Genomic DNA, 20261 nt, shown 5'->3' with positions numbered 1-20261 from the left:
AAAGGACCATTTACAACCTAGATAGGAAACTGAACTTTGGCAAAGATAAGCACTACACAGCCAGTGAGGAAAGGTGTCCACACCGCTGTGCTGCACCATGCCCTGTCCCTACTCATTCCTCCCCTGCCCCAGAGGACTCTGAACTGTAATGTGTGGTCTCCTGGTTAATACCTGCTTTGAAGTCTCAGTGCTACAGCTGTACAAATTACACTTTTAAAATATTTGAAACAGATATTGAATTTATTGTTTGGCTATGAGTAGGAAAATACATCGGTAAGGAAAAAAGACCCTGTATATAAATATAATACTAGCTAGTTACAATTTGACCAAGATTCCACTGAAAAGAACAGTAAAAGCCCTTGTTACCACCAGTCTATATGGTGTAAATTCAGCTTTTCATCACCCTTATCGAAGAGCTGCCTAGGTGGATGTGACATTCTTGAGCTTAGTGCAGTGTGCTGGGTTTTGTGACACGAATGGAAAACAAGAGTTAGTCCAGTGCATTACACAATATCAGGTACTGTGAATAAAGACTACTCTATTTTAGACTCTACATCAACATACCAGTTTTTAGGATTTATGTAACCAAAAGGAACAAAGTGAACATCTTAAAATACTGCTTACGGTCAGAGGACACTTGCTTATGTCCTCTGAATTCTCTGCAACACCTGTACTGGATACTGTGACTGACCATCTCCTGTAATTGTCTTGCCTGGGTTGATTTTGTCCTATGACATAACCACCAAACTTAAAAGTCATGATGGAAATGAGTTCTGTAGTCTAAAACAGTGAAAAAGTAAAACTCTAAACCATGAATGTCATTATTGGAAAATGGAATCTTAAGAGAGTTCAACTATAATTTAAAGATTTAGAAGTGCATTCTACCCAATTTAATTATGTCTTTAGGTTTCAAAGTGCTAATACAAAACAAGCTTCCCTAGTTGTCACCAAATCAAAGTACAAACAAAAACAAATTTCTCAGAGATGTTCTTCTGCCTGTGTTCTGGGATTATTAAAGTTGCAATCAACAATTTACTTTTACAGTTTCAATTTATACTATGCCATAAATTAATTTCAATGAACATTATTTAAATTCTCAAAGCATAAATAATTACCACCAATACTGTAAAGTGTGCTTCAAAGATTTACAAGAATTTGAGTGCGTCCAATCTTCTCATCTTTAGAATAGGAAACATATTCCAAATATTTTGTAAAACACTCCTAAGATGTATTTATCAGCAAGAACACTGAAATTACATTATAGCAAAACATTACATATATTTATTACAGAATTTTTAAAAAATAATCTACATTATGAAAACAGACTAGTTTTAAGCATTTTAAGGAATATATGTTCTTGGAAATTATTCTGGACACAAAGCATTTAAAACATAAAACCTTGCTTAACAAAAGTATCAGTATATTTTGGTGTGAACATTTATTCTCTATAGACTCAGAATATTTTTCTTTTGAAAGTTATATTTGTAAATCTACACTCTCGGTCAACTTATCACTATCAAACAAGGTGGAAATGTCCAAACTGACCCACAGAATGCAGTATGCCCCCAAGAGGCAAAACAAGCACTTCAAGACATAATAGGCAATTATATCTTACTATGCTGCCCCCAAATGTAAATATATTGTAGACAGTAATGAATACAGATGAAACTTTCTGTATAAAGCTCAAACCTTTAGCATCTAACAAGTGCATTCTAGTTCCAGCATCCATGGAAAGAATACATCTTTCACTAACAAATGCAAAAATGAGTAAGTGCTCCTCTCGGCTCCTCCCACCACACACACTCTGGACCTGTGATTCTCTAAGCAGGTCAGAGGGAAAGTGGCTTCCTCAGCGTCATCAATCCAGCCATCTCTAGTTCATCCTCCCTGGAAACTGTCATGATGTGCACTACCAACACAGTGTTTATGAAAATCAAGTCAACACATCCTATGTTCACACTCAGAGAGAGAGAGAGAGAGAGAGAGAGAGAGAGAGAGAGAGAATATGAATAAAAAGCCATTAGAAGGAGAGAGAGAGAGAGAGAGAGAGAGAGAGAGAGAATACGAATAAAAAGCCATTAGAAGTATGTACTGGTTCTATACCAGTGTTGATTACAAACTAGATGTGTTTGGTGCCAGCACAACTTGAACAAAGAGAAAACCCACAAACAAACAAACAAACCCACCATCATAATTAAGATTAAACAAAACAAAAAAAAACCCTTAAAGGAAAGGTCCAAGGCAGATTCAAGATCAAGACCTTTTACAGAATTTCTTAAAAAGAAAAAATTCATTTATTTAAACAGTATGTAATTTTATTTCCTCTTAAAAACAGCATAAGCAATTAAATGTTTTCTCATAAAATTTTGAGTCATCCAAAATGGCTCAGTCTCTGTATAAAACTGTTACTACTCAACAGTTCATTTTAGTGCCACACGGCGTCCTTCTGCTCCACTGCCTGCAGTTGAAACAAAAGCAGCCAGACAAGTTCCCTCTGAATTCATTTGATTTTGAGAGAACCAATGACTGAGAACAGAACATATACAAGTTAACTTTGTAAAGTTAAAGGTGACTTTAATTTCTAATCTACTAATGGCACTATGGGCAAAATATAGGGTACAGTATAACTTTCATCTTGGTTGACATATTATAATTCCTTAGTCACTTTAAAAATGATCCAAACAATTGTCTTAGGGAACCTGTTTTGAAAATGCAACTAATTTATACTGCTTCATAAACAGAAAATTACTCTTCTTTTAAAAAAGGAATGATTTTTTAAAACATAAGAAAATAAGGAATACACATGATAGTGGTACTCTGGGTGCAATGGCACCAAGAAGCAGTGCTTGGGTCTGTGAGCAAAGACCCAGGACCCAAGAACATGTTCCAGAATGTGCTATCCAACGCTTCACAACGAGGAAAAGCCACAGCTCATACAAAAGCATTTTCATAAAAGTCTCACAAATGTTAGTTTTTAAAAAATATAAAAGATGCACAGATTTTCTCTGCATGCACAGGCAGTGCTTGGTGAGAACAAATTTAGGCAGGCACAGTGGAGACAGAACAGAAAATGTCTCAGGAAGAACTTAGAAGCTGTACCTAAACAGCTGTAAATTTTTAACTTAAAAAGTTAAAGATTTAAAAATACCAAAATGTACATCTGTCAACTATCCTATTCAGTCCACAACTGCCCACAGATCAGCTCATCTGTCCTGGTAGGAAGTTTCCATAGAAATCCAGGAATTCATACATAAGTTGCCTCTGGTCCAAGAAAATATCCCAAGGTCTAAGCAAACTTACATTTAAAGAGTAATGTTCTCAATTTAAAAATAAAGTAGTACAAAAGGGCTAACAAAACCCTAACAGTGCAAATCACTGCAGAGAAAGTCTGTTGCAACTTTGTTACCAGCTGGCTTTCAGAACATAGGACACAGGTTAAAAAAAAACAAAACAAAACAAAAAACAAAAACAAAAAAACCTTAGCTTACAACTGTTTTCAATTTTTTTAAGTACAAAATTTCATAAATCATGTCTTCTGTGGATCATATACAATCATAAAGACTAAATTCAAACTATCATTTTACAAACAAGTCTGAAAAAAAAAAAAAGGAGTACAGTCTGGAAGAGTGGTCTCGGGTATGACTACTGGCCTCAGACAACAGTGCTGTGATTTCTGTGCAAACAGCACACTGCTCACAAATCCTATTTCAAGGCATGACAATATACATTGGAGAGAAGAAACAGGAAAATTACTGGTAACAAATTAAAAGATAGGTGTAAACACACCAGTCCCTGTCTAGCAGTATATAAAGCATACTGGGCTCAGAATTTGTCTGTTGCTAGCACCTGGCTTTCATACTATATCCTTTATCAAATAATCAGACTGAAAATTCAAATGATCATTGAGAAAAATCCCTATTGGCCATACCTCACTCCCCTATATTCAGATTTTCATGAGTTTACAAGTAAATCTGAGGTCTTCTGAAAGTACTTGACTACCTCCTGCCAGGAAGGTGAATGCCATTAACTTGGGGCAGGAAAGGCAGTAAGAGCTCCAATTGTGCAAAAAGTGAGAAGTGGTCGGAGGGAATAAGTGGATGTGGGCAGCCGCTGATATTATTTTCAACTAGCCAATGGTGGTCCAGAGGTCCCAGGATGGCCAAAGTATTCAGCTGAGGTTTAGAATAGAAGATGTAGTCAATTATACCCTGAAAAACAACGATAAAAACGGTTAAGGCCTAAGCATAAAAACACGAAAATCACAACTTTTTCCAAAGACATATCCTTAGAAGTCATATTTGGTAAACAAAAACAATTTGCTAGCTTGAAGAAACAAGCCCCAGCACCACACAAAAACCAGAAAACAGCCAGGCACTTGTGGCATACGCCTTTAACCCCAGCACTCAGGAATTAAACTCTGTGGGTTTGAGGCCAACCTGGTCTATAAGAGCTAGTTCCAGGACAGCTCCAAAATTTCAGAGAAACCCTGCCTCGAAAAACCAAAAATAAATAAATAAACAGAAAACAAACCCGTCAAAGTCAAACTCAACAGAATCAACCCAGTTGCAGCAGGCTTTCTCAGACTGCCAGCCCCCAAATCACGACACAGTTATGAGTGTTTGGCCTTAATTTATGCTCATTTCTAGCTAGCTCTTATAACTTAACCTAATCTGTTTCTCTTTATGTTTTGCCTCGGAACTTTTTACTTCTTTCATTCTGTATGTTCTATTTTCCTGCTTCCTCCATATCTGGCTGGCCCCTGGCCATCTCCCTCTTTTTCTCCCTCTCACTCCTTCTCTCCCAAGTATAGATTCCCCCTCCTAGCCCTACCTATCCCTCCTCTGTCTAGCTATTTGTTGTTCTGCTTTTTATTAGACCAATCAGGTGCCTTAGGCAGGCAAGGTGAAACAGCAACATATCTTTTCATAATTAAACAAATGCAACATATCTTTACAGAGTTAAAACAAATATAACTGATAGGAGAGTTCAGCCATTTTGTTATATGTTTTCTGTTTAATACTGTTTGTAATTTTATATTTATTATTTGTTTCTATTGTATATAGTTGCACTTGGTTTTGTTCTGTCTTATTTTAGAAAAAAGGGGGAGATGATAGGGGAGTTCAGCCAATCACATTCTGTCCATGGGGTGTGTTGCCCTAAGGCAAAAATTTACCTATAAACCTGGCGGGTGCACTTCCCCTAGTTCTTTCTCGCCTGGCTCCTGCATTTGGATGGATTGTTGGGATTCTGGTGTAAGTCTTCCTTCTGTTTATTAAAGCTGTATATTTTATATTAAGCTAGTCTGGCGGACCATTAATTACCGATCGCACCGCGCCCCATCATATAACACATTTTTATATAGTTAAATATTCTACCCCACAACCATCAGTCCTGTTTCAATAAGCTCTTTCCTAACAACCTACACATATATTCATGTTCTTCCTGTCACCTGGCTAACTCCTTACCAACCATCAAACCCTCCTAAGTCCTGCAGTCACTTCTTAATAACCTCCAGCACTGCTCTCTTCCCTTGCTAACACCCACACTAAGGTGTTAAGAACATACTCACCTATATGGCTGAGACTGACTATATAACCTTATTAAATGTTCCCACAAAGATGTTAAAAGGTTTGGTCCCCCAAGTAGTACTACTGAGAGATGCCAAGAACCTTCAGGAGGTAGAACCTTCTGGGAAGCCCTTAGGTCACCAGAAGCACACTCCTAAAGAAGACTATGGAAGCCCAGGCTCTCCTCTTCCTTTATCAGTTTTCCCTTGCTGGCAACTGAGGTGAACAATTTGCTGTCAAATGCTCCCACTATGATCCTCTGTCCTAGTACGGAGGCCCACAGCTAGAGCACAACTTGATTATACACAAGAACCTTTAAAAACGAGAACCAAAAACAAACAAAAAAGATAATCAAGATAATCATCACAAGCATTCTGTTAAACTAATGAAGCTATCTGATATGAGGTATGCTTTTTTAAGCTAAGTGTGGTGATGTATACTGTAATGCCATCACTTAGAAGGCTAAGAAGACTAAGAATTTGAGCAAGTGTGGGTTATGTGGCATGACCGTCTCAAACAAAAAATGTCTTTCCCATTTGATCAAGTGCAGGGCTATGTCTGTTTTGCACATCTTCAGAAGTGTAGGGTACATCTAGCACACAGGAATCAATCTGCTGATTTGGTGGTCTCTCCTCCATTAACTTCACCCTCCTTTCTCAAGTGTTTTTGCTTAAGACACTAAAGCATAAGCAAATGTCTATCTTTGCAACAGCAACAGAAATGGGGGAAAACAATTTCTTTTCTATGTTGGTCACTACCCTTATCTTCCTATTTATCAATCTGCCTAAGAATCTAAACCATTATCAGTACAAAAATGACAGTCACTGAGAAAAGGTGGCTGCAAGCTGTTAACTGTGTAAGACAGCACATAACATACTTTGGAAACCAGGGCTAGGAACAAGCTTAGAAGAACACTTGCCTAGTAAACACAAGACCTTGGATTCAATTCCCAGCACATAACACACACACACACACACACACACACACACACACACACTCCAAAAAACAAAAACAAACAAACAAACAAACCCCTACAACTACAGGGCTGGCAAGATGGCTCAGTGGGTAAAGGCATTTGTCACCAAGCATGACAACCTACGTCCAATCCCCAGGGGCCCACCCACATGATAGAAGGAGAGAACTGACTCCTCCAAGCTGCCCTAACACTAACACAAGCACTGTGGCAACATAAGCACCCAAATATATAATAAGTACCCACATATACACAAAATAAGTACTGTTTAACAGTGGTTAAGATGAACCTCATTTTGGCATAAAAAGAAGTTTCAGTTAAGGTGTAACAGAGATAGCAAACTAGACACTACAGTACCAGGTTTTAGTAATTAAGAAATAAACACCAGGATAAAGAATAACCAAGGACTGCTTTGCTGTCATATTTCACCCAACTTCTCACTATGGAAACCATTTGACTAACACCAATCACATGATTGTCTATGGAAGAGCAACGACATTTTCTGTTAGTAAGTTAAGGCTGCTCAGTTCCAGTCAGAACATACACTGGTGTTTACAACTTGAGAAGACTTGCTGATAAAAATGGTTTTGAAAGCTTACCAATAACAAGACATACCTTGAAATCAAATGTGTAATTCGTGTAAGGCATCAGGCCATTCTCATAGGCACTCTTTAACTTGAAACCATGAGTGATCCTTCCATTGGTCATACCATTCTTCCCGTTACAGCTGAAGTTTGTAAGACTTTCATTGTACCTCAGTTCCTTAAAGTCTTTATGATTTGTCTCTACCCCACCAGTGCTCAAATACTCTACAACACCTAAACAAACGGAAATGCACTTTTATTTGTCAAGCATATTACAGCAAATAAAATATAAGTTTTATATAATTTCAGTACCCAAAAATTTAAATTTTGGTTTGTTTAAAACCATCTGACAAATAGATGTGTCCTCCCAAATCCTTCAATGGTTTTATATAAACGGTTGGCTGGAATATGACTGCTAAACTCTAGGTTATTTCCACTTTTCAAAAAAGAGTTAAAGGGGCTGGAGAAATGGCTCAGTGGTTAAGAGCACTGACTGCTCTTCCAGAGGACGTGAGTTCAATTCCCAGCACCCACATGGCAGCTCACAACTGTCTAAAGATCCAGTTGCAGGGGATCTGACACCTTCACACCAATGCACATAAGATAAAGTTAAATAAACCATAAAAAATATTTTTTTTTTAAAAAAAGAGTTAAAGATAACATCACAATCAAAAAAGTATGCAGGATTCTTCATATCCTAAATTATCTACAGGGTTATGCAACTCTTTTGGGTTTTATGTGTTATCACACTACCAAATTATGGAACAGAATGCCACCAAGTGAGAGAGCAACCTTACTATTTTCTTAAATTCTCAATCATAAAGTAGGCTCTACAAACATTATTATTACATTACTTAGCAAGATGGGACATTTCCCCACAATGCTATCAGAAATCTTCCCCCATCCCTCCAATACTTTGCAGATAGAGGGTAGAATAGCATATGGAGAAGTTGCCAGAGAATCCTCAGCTGTTCAGCAGCAGTGATCCCCAGACAGCTTGATGACATGGGGCAATCTCAGGGACTTTTTCCTGCCCTTGAAAACAAATTTTAAGTTTCTTCTTCATGGCTCTATCTACTAAGATAGTAATAATATATTATCAAATTCGACTATCAACATGATGGTGTACAGTCAAGGCAAGAAAGCAAGTCCAAAAGCATCATGTGTTAAGAATACAATCAAAGAGCTGGAATATAGATGGAATATAGTTTGCTACTGACAGGGCTCTGGTTTATTCTCTGTACTATCTATAGAAAAGCATTTAAAATCAAACAGGCTTTCCATTCCTTCTTTCCAAATCCTTCTACTTCATGGCAAAAATCAAGAGCCTGGCTTTTGATAAAAGGTCCTAATTTCTACCTCAGATGTACTTTGTACTTTTTATAAAAGTCATCAGAAGAAACACAATTTGGGATTCTGTAACATATTTTTGGTCAAATTTAACTGTGATCTTATATTACCATAGGTTGGAATCCCAAAGAAGTTATCTTAACAGCTTTTTAGCATCTGGATTATAAATGTCTTTGGGCATATTTAAAACAAAACACAGAAAAAACGAGCAATGCCTATCATTAGTCCCCTAGGTTTCTATGCTCTTCCCCCTTCACATCTTATTAAAAAAAAAAAAAATTGTAAAACCCATTCACCGATGCCACTACAAAATCAATTTTCCTCTAGACTAAATTCTGAATTATCAAAAGAATACATTACAGGGCTGGTGCAGATTCTTGTCCTGAAAGCCTGATTACCTGAGTTCTATCTTCTGAACTCATGTAAGGGGAGAATCAATTCCCCTTTAGTTGTTCTTTGATCCCCATGCAAACTTTGACATGCTCATACATTTGTGCAAGTGTTTAGTATACATGCAGTTATACTAAGTGTTTATAAAACACAGAAAAACTTCAGTTAAAAAGTAGCGATTTCATATAAAATATTACTTTTCTCACCAGAGTCTGGCAAAGAATTCAGATCTGCACATAATACAAGCGGAATAGTTCCACATTCTCCCAATACACTGGATTTGAGGTTCCGAGAGGCTTTATCAATAATATTCTTCACTTCGGAGAGGAACATCATAGTTTGTACCAACTTCACATCTGAATATTCAGGGTCCCAATGCATATGAGCATTAGCCACAAGAATAAGTTGTTTTTCTGTTCCCAGATGTGGTTTTCCAGCTATGTAGATTTAAAAACAAACAAATAAACAAACAAAAAAATCTGCATTGGTCTATAGTTTCTTGCAGCATCTGAAAGTACGTGAAATTTCTCAAAAGAATCTAAAATGTATCTAGTGATTTCCTACTCAATCAATGAATCCCAAGAATTCTATCTCTAAATCTATTTGATATATCCAGCAATAAAGCCTACTTGGACAGAGACAGTCCATGAGGTATTTCTAGATCTCCTAAAACAAATCTCTCAGATTTGAATCTAAATTCTCTTAGATATATACTTTTTAGCAGTTACTAATTCTTTGGCTTTTGGGGTTTCTGTTGAACTAAAAAGACTGAGTCCAGCTTTGTGCAAGTACTGCACTAGCACACAATTCCCAGTCACTAGGTTTTATCTTTTATTTTTATCTTTACAATAATATCCCACATTCCACAATAAGTGATGGAAGTTTCAGTTCTCAGCATCCAAGTCACCATATACATACTAATAATTTTTAAAAAGTAGTCACCTTCCTCAAATTCAAGACCCTTAACATAATTAGTATAAATCAGTCACGGGAAGACTGACATAAAACGTTAGCTTTACCAAACACCCTTGCTGACATGAAACCATGAAGCATATGGAATTCTTATCCCTGAACAGTTATTTCAATTACTATTTACCTCCATATCTCACAAATATCTTTTTATCTTTATGCCTTTCCAAGGCAGTAACTTTTCTGGGCAATGACTTTTCATCTTTACCTTTGAACTAAAGAAAAAGATGTATGATATTTTAGAAAAGAAAAATACTGACTTTCTTTACGTGTTAGATCAGACCATTAAATGTATAGTGAGATTTCGGCTTGAAGATATCTTATCAGAACTACTAAACTGGTAGGGATGGGGCTCTCAATTTTACAGGAAGTGAAAAAAAAATCACTCACATGACATTTCAATTAATTCCTTTCGAAGTTCTAGCAGTACAGCAACTCCAATGTTATCTTTTGTCATGACTCTGTTCAGCATAGCTTCAGACCCTTCTGAATTCGCCATTGCTAGTTGGTTAAATTCAACAGTGTGTTTCTGAACCAAAGTAAATCTGAAACGAAGCACAAATATGTAATTGGGAATGTGTTAGTTCCAAGGGAAATGTCTTTCTTCCAAACTTCATTACCAAATAAAGACACTTCAGTCATACTGTGGGAAATCCTCCATAGTACCAAGCTTCCTATATTCATTGAAGGTTGTTTCTAGTCTAACTTGGCTTGTTTCTTCTGTGGTACTGAGCATCAAGTCCAGGGTCTTGTGCATGTTAGGCAAATCCTCTACCACTAATGTATATCCACTGATCCTAAACACTGATGTATACCGCCAGGCCTTAAAGTTGTTTTTAATCTGTTCCTGATAAAACCTGGAAATACCTTTACAATATAATATAGTATAGTCAGTCATCCTTACCATTAGTGTTGGAATATTTCATTTCATAATTTTTAAACAATTATCTTCCAAAGCATAGGTTTCCGAGAGGGAATTTTACTTATATATATTTCAATAAGCAGTTGGAATTAAAAGCCCTAGTAAACCACCCTAAAAAACAGTAGCACTTTCAGTATCCCCCCCAAAACAAGTTATTTCAAACAAAAAGACCATTTAAACTTTAAACAGTTGTGTTTTCTTGAATAATATAGCACTTCATTCTCTTATTTGCTAAGTAACTGAGATATCCTTGGCCCCACCCTTCAAATATTGAAGACACTACCTTAAAAAAAAAAACAAAAAATTAGACAGGCTTACTTTTCTGTCTTGAAGAATATTGCACAGCCATCAACATGCTTTCTTTCTTGTTCCGACATCGTCCTAGCTCTAGACTTAGGACTGAAGAATCCATTATAGCCACGTTCTTTCAGTTCTACCAGAAAAAAACTGTAATACTGTTCTGTTTCGACCTCCTGAAAAATCATAACCAGAAAAGTTACTTCAAGGACAAAAATCTGTCCTATATATTAACCCATGTGTACAGTCTGAAATATTTTCTCAAAAGATCACAATATATTAAAGAAAAGAACATTTTCAAAATATAATTTGTCTAAAACCAATTAGAATACTTTATTGCACCAGATGCCAATGCCAGGTAGTTTAGGAGTAAAATGAAAGACATATAGATTTGTCTTAAAACTGATGGAACAAGAAGCATACAAGAAGGAATTACAGTTGTCACATATTTTAATTCCAGACCCATGAAGAGAAACAAATTGACTCAAACTGTGTAAGTTATTATTGTGTAAGTTGGGTTAAAAAAAAAAACCCACATTACTATGCAGACAGTACAATCTTTTTTCCACTTCACCCTAATATTTCTAGTAACAGTGCTGGTAAAACAAGAATATATCCAGATAAAGCCACAATTTTAGTAACTTTGCCATCCAATTCAAATGCAGTATACAGGGACACTGGAGGAAAGAGGAAAGTTACTGTCAATTCTTAAAACCTAGTTAAACCTGTTTTGCTTTATCTGACAGCACAGGGCTGCAAAGCAAGAGTTACTGTTCTCAGAATTCTCCTAAACCAGAAAAGCCTAGGATTTTAAGAGCCACTGAAGCTAAGATTTCAAATATATTAGCATAATAATATATTCTACTATAATTGTTTCTTGTTTTGTCCTGGTTTGAAGGGTCACAGAGTCTTTTGCATGACTTACCTGAAGACTGATAATATCAGCATTGCAGCTCAAGATTTCTTGAATAATGGCCTTTTTCCTGTAGTCCCAGTTTAACGCCCATGACGGACAGTAGCCGTATAACTGCCGGGTCGCATATTTATCACAAAGAACATTATAGCACATGACAGAAAACAAGGCTGTAGGAAAGATAACTGATTCACACACGGCAGAAAAAGACCAATAACCAAAATTACTTCAGCAATAGTCCTCACTATATTTAATCTGATTTCAACCACTCAACCTATAGTTACCAAAAAGCTATTATTTTATGCCAGCTGAGGAGAAAGAAAGAAATATAAGTAATGGAAGTACAAATAAACAAACCAACTAGGATACAATGTGCTTGTATCTACAGAAGCTAACACAGGTTCTTGAGTCTTAATTCGATAAACCAAGACTCCTTATTTTTCTACGCCATTGTTAACGTAGGATGTGGAAACTTGACAAGCAGTTTCCATAACAGGCTGCCCGACTTTCTTTTTCTGACAGAGCAACTACAGACTAACTTGAAGATGGACTGTGAGTTTGGCTCCAGAACACTAAAATAGTAAGTACTCAACAAAGCAAATCACAGCAGTTAATTTTGGGTTCCTGGAGCACAAAAAAATTTTTCATTATAATCTATAGAACAGCACTGTCTTAAACACACAGACTAAGATATATATTTTTTGCCAAAAAAAAAATTTTATTGTCTGAGCTACAGAAAAAAAGGCAATGGTAGATTTTATTGACATGGAGTTGCAACAAAAACCCACAACACATTTTAATTATCTATGAAGTAAAATAATGTAAAGCAACATTAAACAAGATAGCCTGTGTGTTTAGTTATGCAGAAGCAAATCCTGTTAAAAATACCTTGAGAATTAAAGTATTTTTATAAAACTTATTTTGAAATAGATGAGGCCATTAATTCAATGTTTTTCCTCTCAAGTAAGAAAACTATCTTAGACTTTTAATAATATCAAGCACCTTTAGAACACATCAGCACATGGAACCCTCCCATGTGGAAAAATTTTAGTGTATTTATTCAGCAAACCTGATGTAATAGAGGTTAAGTGCTCAACAGTGTCAGTACTGACATTCTGTATGGCTAGGAGGGACTGACTAGATCAGATGTTGCAGGGTATTTAGCTGTGTTCCTGACTTCAATCTCTAGCTTGCAGCAATATTTCTCCCACTTTTAACAATCAGAATTGTCAAAATTGATACATGTTCCCAGAGATAAAACTGCTCCTAGCTAGCCTGGTGGTGGTGGCACGTGCCTTCAATTCAATCCCAGCACTTGGGAGGCAGAGACAAGTGGATCTTTGTGAGTTTGAGACTAGCCTGGCCTACAGAGTGAGTTTCAGGACAGGTTCCAAAGCTACACAGAAAAATCCTATCTCAACACCGTCCCCGTCCCCCAAAAAACTGTTCCTGGCTGAGAAGCAATGTATTACAGAATTAAGTCTTTACCATTATTTCCCAAACTAAATCAACCTATAATCACACTGCCTTCAATACTGTTCAAAATCTAAAGTATGTCAACAATACTTTCAGATTTATCAAGACCTGGTGACATTAATAGTTAAAAAGAAAATAGAGCTACCAACCCGTTGGTCTTGTTCTGTCTGGTTCTTGTAACATGATCCACGATCTTGGAGGTGGTTGTTCTGTTGAAACTGGGTATATATATATATAAAAATAATAATAATTAAGTGATATTCTTACATGTCTTCCTAATAAAAAGTCTAAACAAACGGTCACTTACTTCTTTTTGCAGTACCTGACAAATTATCGAGCAAGTAGTTCAGTAGCCTTCTTGTTCCATCTGGCTCCAGACAGAGGTTCAATATATCTTGGGTAAGTGGATTTCCTGGGGCAATTTTAAGTAGGTAAATTAAGATAATACAATGTTTCAAACTTTAAAAAATTTAGCAAAATAATCACCTAATGCCACAAAAAAATATTACAACACTGTTACATTATAGTTGCTAAAAACTTACCAAATAAAAATATTACTTTTGAAATTTTCATATAAAAATTTCACTGTTTTTTAATTTTCTTTTTTTAAAGATTTGTTTTATGTGTATGGATGTTTTGCCTGCATTTGTCTGTGCATCACAGGCATGCCTATGCCTTTTGAGGCCAGAAGAGGGAACTGTATCACCTAAAACTGGAGTTACAAATGGCTGTGAACCACCATGTGGGTGCTGGAAATTGAACTAGAGTCCTCTGGAAGACTCTTAACAACTGAGTCATCTCTCCAGCCTCAAAATTTGCAGTTTTACAGAAATACTCAAAAAGATGATTAATGGGTTACTGTTAATATACCAGCTTAGTTGGTATACAGCTTAGTTTAGCTGTATCAGCTCTAAACTGGAAGGACATAAAACAACAGCTTTCTCTGGCAAGAAATGAATTTGAACCACTTGTAAAGCTAATGGCTGCTAAAAATTACATATGTAAGTGTGTATTTTTATTTTATATTTATATAAAATAGTTCTTATGATATACCACAGGGACTTATAAGAATATAACCTGATATATACCTTGATTCTGTACCTATCTTTTAGAAATAGGAATGTAACTCTTTATCCAAAGGCCTTCCTTCAGGAGACAGCTGTCTGTCCACACCTGCCCAGACTGGTAAAGAACCAATTACATCATAAAACATGCCCATGTCTTCCCACTGTAAAAAATCTGACTTTGACTCCCGGCTTACGGCACTTTACAATGGTTCCTGCATTATTTGTGCCCTCTTCCCCATTTCCAACACTAATTAAGTATCCATAAATCAACTTCTTTTTTAAAGAAAGAAACCCTCAAAAGCCTAATTTTTAATACCAGGACTAAATCAAAAATTTCTATTTACTGGGGAAATTTTCTCTTACTTTATGGAAAGCTTCACTCTGATTTGAACATGAGGAACAGCTATCTACGACATGATGAGAAAGCATGGTATAAGTCGTGTATCATCAGGTCAAGACAGCAGAGAGGCTGAGAGCAGAAGAGAGCACAGAGACACAGATGGCCTGGGGTTGGAAGACACAGTCACAGAAATAGAGAACTGCAGCATAGTTAAAGCAATAGAGCATGAGGTAACAACACTGCCTGCCAAAGATCCCAGTAAGAACTCTTGCAGCTTTTTTGAAACTGTAAGGAAAAAAAAAAAAAAGAAGAAGAAGAAATCCTACCTTTCAGGCTTAAAGTCTGTAACTGAAACAGTTTTCCCAGCTCAAAAGGTAGAACTCGTAACTGGTTGTAATTTAAATGGAGCTCCCTGTTAATCAAAAATTTCCAGGAAGTCAGAAGACATGTTAATCTTAACCTTAACAGCTAAAATCAACAATGTTATTTCTAGGAAAGTATGTACCCAAGAGTGACAAAGTTTTATACATTATATTCCATTATCTAGCCTTGGCCTTCCTATGTAGTTAAACAACAACAACTGCAACAAAACTGCCACAGATCAAACCTTTGATCTAGTATAAGATCTTTTGTATAAGAGCAATATATTTTGATCTAGTATAAGAGCAATAAAGACAAAGAAACATCCATAAAAACCTCCATTCTTTACACTAGAAGCCATGAAAACCACTGTTCAAGAGCAGGTACACTGGGCTTGGCTTTGTATTTATGTAGATCTTATTTATCTACCTTCAAAGGTTTAAAAAAAACAACAAACAAATGCATACTCATCAATTATCATTTGCTGAAACATTAAAACTGGACGGAGTTAGTTGTGTTTACTCATCACTGTCAACATCCCTAACGTCTGGCTAAGAAGCCTGTTCAAGACCACATAATTTATAAACGCCAAAGAACAGCATCACTACAAATTCTACCATGAGACTACAAGGCTTCTAAGCGCAGTAACTGACTCTAGCTTGGTTCATGCCAGGGCTTTCCTACTACAGGCAACAGGTTCTGAGGACCAGTGTTATCAAGGGTGTTTGCGTGGCACCAACTGCTGGCCATAGGTAAGTACAGCATAGTGCTTTACAGTGATTAAAATTTTTTGGTTCAGACCAGTGACTCACTGTAATGAACACTTTGTGGGTGAGGCTGACTGGACAAAAGGGAATACTGCATGACACACCACAGCTCCCGATGCCACTGGGAGGAAAAAAGAGGTGCTGGAAGACAGAGGGAGATGGGTGGTTTTTTTGTTGTTGTTTCATTTATAATCAATGGGGGGGGATGCTACAGGGTGAGGGATGGATAAGGAGGGACTGGGAGATGAGCAGGACTGGAATGTATGATGTGAAATTCCCAAAGAATAAAATAAGAATTATGTTTAAGAAATTTTTTTTTTTGGTTCAGGAAGTAGTGGTGCATTCCTTTAATCCCAGCACTGGGAAGGCAGATGCAGGTGAATCTCTGAGTTTGAGGCCAGCCTAGTCTACAGAGCAAGTACAATCAGAAAAACCCTATCTCAGAAAAAAAAAAAAATTAACAGCAACATCATCAAAACCAAGCAAGGGGCCTATTTAATTTTTATTATTAGACATTCAATTATTTCTAAAATATTTCACCAAAAGACACAGTTATGATGCCCTCTTTATTTAAATATAAAACGGCTTTATTTCCTAACAAGACATATGACTGCCTTTGTTTGGGGGGACCTAAATGTCCAAAACTGAGTCTGCATACCTGAGTGATACCATGTTTCCGAGTTCTGCCGGTAAACTCTGGATTTGGTTATGGGACAGGTCCAGATATAGCAGATTGTGAAGCTTGGCAATGTCTGAAGGAATACAGGACAGGGAATTGTCACTCAGATGCAAAGCTGTCAAGTGAGTTAGTGACCACAAAGATGAGCTTAAGCTTCTTACTTTTCCTGCAAGACAGAAAAAAAAGGGGGAAAGGATTAAATAGTGATCTCCAAAATTTGGCCCATGTATTAAATAAAATTCAGTCGTTGCAATTAGGTACTTAACTTACTTTTTTAAAAAGTTTGAGAAAGCTTAACAAGGAAAATTTTAATCTATTTTAGAACAATTTACTGCATGCGCTGAACAATTTAATTAGCAGAAGGAAACTAAAATTTAAACTTTTAAAGTGAAGTGTCAATACTTGAAGGTACCTTTATTTTAAGAGAACACTGCAAAGAATTAATCCTTTAAATGACTTCAGATATGATAAACAAAACATCAATAATTCACAGCAATGCTAAAATGCTAAATCTAGAATTTGGATACTACAAAATATAAGACAAAATCAAATACTAATGCCTGAAAAACTATTCATTCTATACACCAAAAAATAGGAATTCTGCTCCCCTAAAGGAAGCAAAGGTATTCTCAAATTAGTTGACATTAGAGTCAAATTACTCAGTGATAACCACATCATATATAAAAAAAATCTGTATCACGTGGGCCCTTTTTAAAAAATATTTATTTATTTATTATGTATACAATATTCTGTCTGCGTGTATGCCTGCAGGCCAGAAGAGGGCACCAGACCTCATTACAGACGGTTGTGAGCCACCATGTGGTTGCTGGGAATTGAACTCAGGACCTTAGGGAGAGCAGGCAATACTCTTAACCTCTGAGCCATCTCTCCAGCCCATGTGGGACCTTCTTAGGCAGTACTGGATGTGGTGCTGTGAACCTTTAATTCTAGCACTAGAGAGTCAAAGGCAAGCAGATCTCTGGGAGTTCCAGGCTAGCCTGGTCAGTGAGATCTTGTCTCAAAAAACAAAACACACAAGAGAGAAGAAAATCTATACTGCTAATGCACAAGTGAAAATATCTACCCAAAAGAGAGCATATCCAAATTAACAACATCAGAAATGAAAAGTGGAACATAACAACTGACACGGAGGATGAAATACAGAGAATCATTAGGTCCTATTTAAAATACCTGTATTCCACAAAATTGGAAAACTTCAAGGAAATGGACAAATTTCTGGATAAATGTCAATTACCAAAATTAAATCAAGACCAGATAAGCAAATTAAAAGAAATAGAAACAGTCATCAAAAGTCTCCCAACTAAAAAAAGCCCAGGATCAGATGGTTTCAGAGCAGAGTTCTACAAGATTTTCAAAGAGCTAATACCAATACTTCTCAAATGGTTCCACACAAAGAAACAGAAGGAACACTGCCAATCTCTTTTTATGAGACTATAATCGTACCCTGATACAAAAACCACATAAAGACGTTACTAAGAAAGAGAATTAATTACAGGCCAATCTCACTCATGAACATTGATGCAAAAATACTTAATAAAATACTGGCAAATCAAATCCAAGAACACATCAAAAAAAATCATCCATCATGATCAAGTCGGCTTCATCCCAGAGATGCAGGGATGGTTCAACATCAACGTAATCCACCATATAAAAAACTGAAAAATAAAAACCGCATGATCATCTTATTAGATGCCTTTGACAAAATACACCATCCCTTCATAATAAAGGTCTTGGAGAAAGCAAGGATACAAGGAACATACCCAAACATAATAAAGACAATAAATAGCAAGTCAACAGCCAACATCAAACTAAATGGAGAGAAATTCAAAGCTATCCCACTAAAATCAGGAACAAGACAAGGTGGTCTACTCTCTCCATATCTATTCAATATAGTTCTTGAGGTTCTAGCTAGGGTAATAAGACAACAAAAGGAGATCAAGGGCATACAAATTAGAAAAGAAAGAGTCAAATTCTCACTATTTCCTGATATGATAGTTTACATAAGTGATCCCAAAAATTCTACCGAGAAATAACTCATACACACTTTCGGTAATGTAGCAGGATACAAGATTAACGCAAAAAAAAAAAAAAATCAGTAGCCCCCTTTACACAGATGATAAACTGGCTGAGAAAGAAATCAGAGAAACACCACTCTTCACAATAGCTACAAATAGCATAAAATATCTGAGTAACTCTAACCAAACAACTGGAAGACCTGTATGACAAGAACTTTAAATCTTTGAAAAAAGAAATTGAAAAGGTGGAATTAATATAGTAAAAATGGCAATCTTACCAAAAGCAATCTATAGATTCAATGCAATGCCCATCAAAATTCTTCACAGACCTCTAAAGAACAGTACTCAACTTCATATGAAAGGGCAAAAAATTCAGCCAAAATAATCCTGTACAATAAAGGAACCTCTGGGGGTATCACCATCCCTGTCTTCAAACTCCACTACAAAGCTACAGTACTGAAAGCAGTCTAGTATTGGCATAAAAACAGACAGGAGGACCAATGGAACTGAATCGAAAACCCAGATATTAATCCACACACTTACAACCACCTGATTTTTGAAAAAGCAAAAAATATAAAATGGAAAAAAGAAAGCATATTCAACCAATGGTGCTGGCATAACTGGCTACCAACATGTAGAAGAAAGAAAACAGACCCATATCTATCACCATAAAAGACCTGGATAAATCCAGATCCCCCTAACAGGAAAATAGAGCCAAAAATCTAGCAGGAAGAGAAGAATCAGAAATCTAGGATTAGCCAGTTCCAGGGTTCCAGGAACTAGCTGAAGATAAAGGTAGATTGTAATCTTGAGAGTAATCTTGAGAGACAGAGAGATTCCCCCTAGTAATTATCACCCCCTAGTAATTCTGATTAATGATCTTGAGAGGCAGGGAGTTGCCCCTTTGAATTTGAAAATTCATCACTGGAATTTTCGGAATTTTCTGTGACACCCTCCCTGCCCCCCTTTCGGATTACTGGGCTGTGTGGTTTCTTCCTATAAAAACTACTTTTCCCGGTCACTCGAGGTCGAACTCTACCCCTGCGTGGGTTATGAGTCTCGGCCCCAGTGCACTGGTCCCCATCTTGTCGTCTTGTCATTAAACCTCGTGTGATTGCAGCAAGGACGGTCTCTCGTGAGTTACTGGGGGGGGTTCGCGTCTTCCCGAGGCTCGAGTGAGAGTTTCCCCAAATCGGGGGTCTTTCAACCACACACAAAACTCATGTCCAAATGAATCAAAGACCTCAACATAAAGCCAACCACACTGAACCTCACAGAAGAAAAAGTGTGAAGTAGAGTTAAACACATAGGCACAGGAGACCACTTCCTAAATATAACCCCATTAGCACAGACCCTGAGAGAAACAATTAATAAATGGAACCTCTCGAAACTGAAAAGCTTCTGTAAAGCAAAAGACACAGTCAATAAGACAAAATGGCAGCCTACAAAATGGGAAAAGATCTTCACCAACCCCACATCAGACAGAGGGCTGATCTCCAAAATATGCAAAGAACTCAAGAAATTGGTCATCAAAAGAATAAATAATCCAGTTTAAAAAACAAACAAACAAA

General features: G+C 36.7%; 1 protein-coding gene across 2 annotated transcripts in view; it reads right to left on the bottom strand.

The window, feature by feature from the left end:
- Nucleotides 1–221: 221 nt before the first annotated feature.
- The window catches only part of Cnot6 (CCR4-NOT transcription complex subunit 6), a 54303-nt gene continuing 34263 nt past the window's right edge, over nucleotides 222–20261 (bottom strand). The window contains exons 3-12 of one of the 2 annotated variants that reach the window (XM_048451286.3): nucleotides 16634–16820; nucleotides 15175–15260; nucleotides 13749–13853; nucleotides 13591–13659; nucleotides 11978–12135; nucleotides 11074–11228; nucleotides 10224–10378; nucleotides 9071–9301; nucleotides 7156–7358; nucleotides 222–4208 (exon numbers count right to left, since the gene is read on the bottom strand). In XM_048451286.3, the coding sequence (XP_048307243.1) occupies nucleotides 3996–4208; nucleotides 7156–7358; nucleotides 9071–9301; nucleotides 10224–10378; nucleotides 11074–11228; nucleotides 11978–12135; nucleotides 13591–13659; nucleotides 13749–13853; nucleotides 15175–15260; nucleotides 16634–16820 (1562 nt within the window). In that variant the 3' untranslated portion in view covers nucleotides 222–3995. The remainder of the gene's footprint in view (nucleotides 4209–7155; nucleotides 7359–9070; nucleotides 9302–10223; nucleotides 10379–11073; nucleotides 11229–11977; nucleotides 12136–13590; nucleotides 13660–13748; nucleotides 13854–15174; nucleotides 15261–16633; nucleotides 16821–20261) is intronic. The other variant, XM_048451295.3, reaches the window with a different exon arrangement.

The sequence above is a fragment of the Myodes glareolus genome, chromosome 9 (assembly GCF_982192425.1).
Source record: "Myodes glareolus chromosome 9, mMyoGla1.1, whole genome shotgun sequence".
NCBI classification, from domain to species: Eukaryota; Metazoa; Chordata; class Mammalia; order Rodentia; family Cricetidae; genus Myodes; species Myodes glareolus.
The sequence above is the reverse complement of the archived record's forward strand: the minus strand, read 5'-3'. Positions and strand labels throughout refer to the sequence as shown.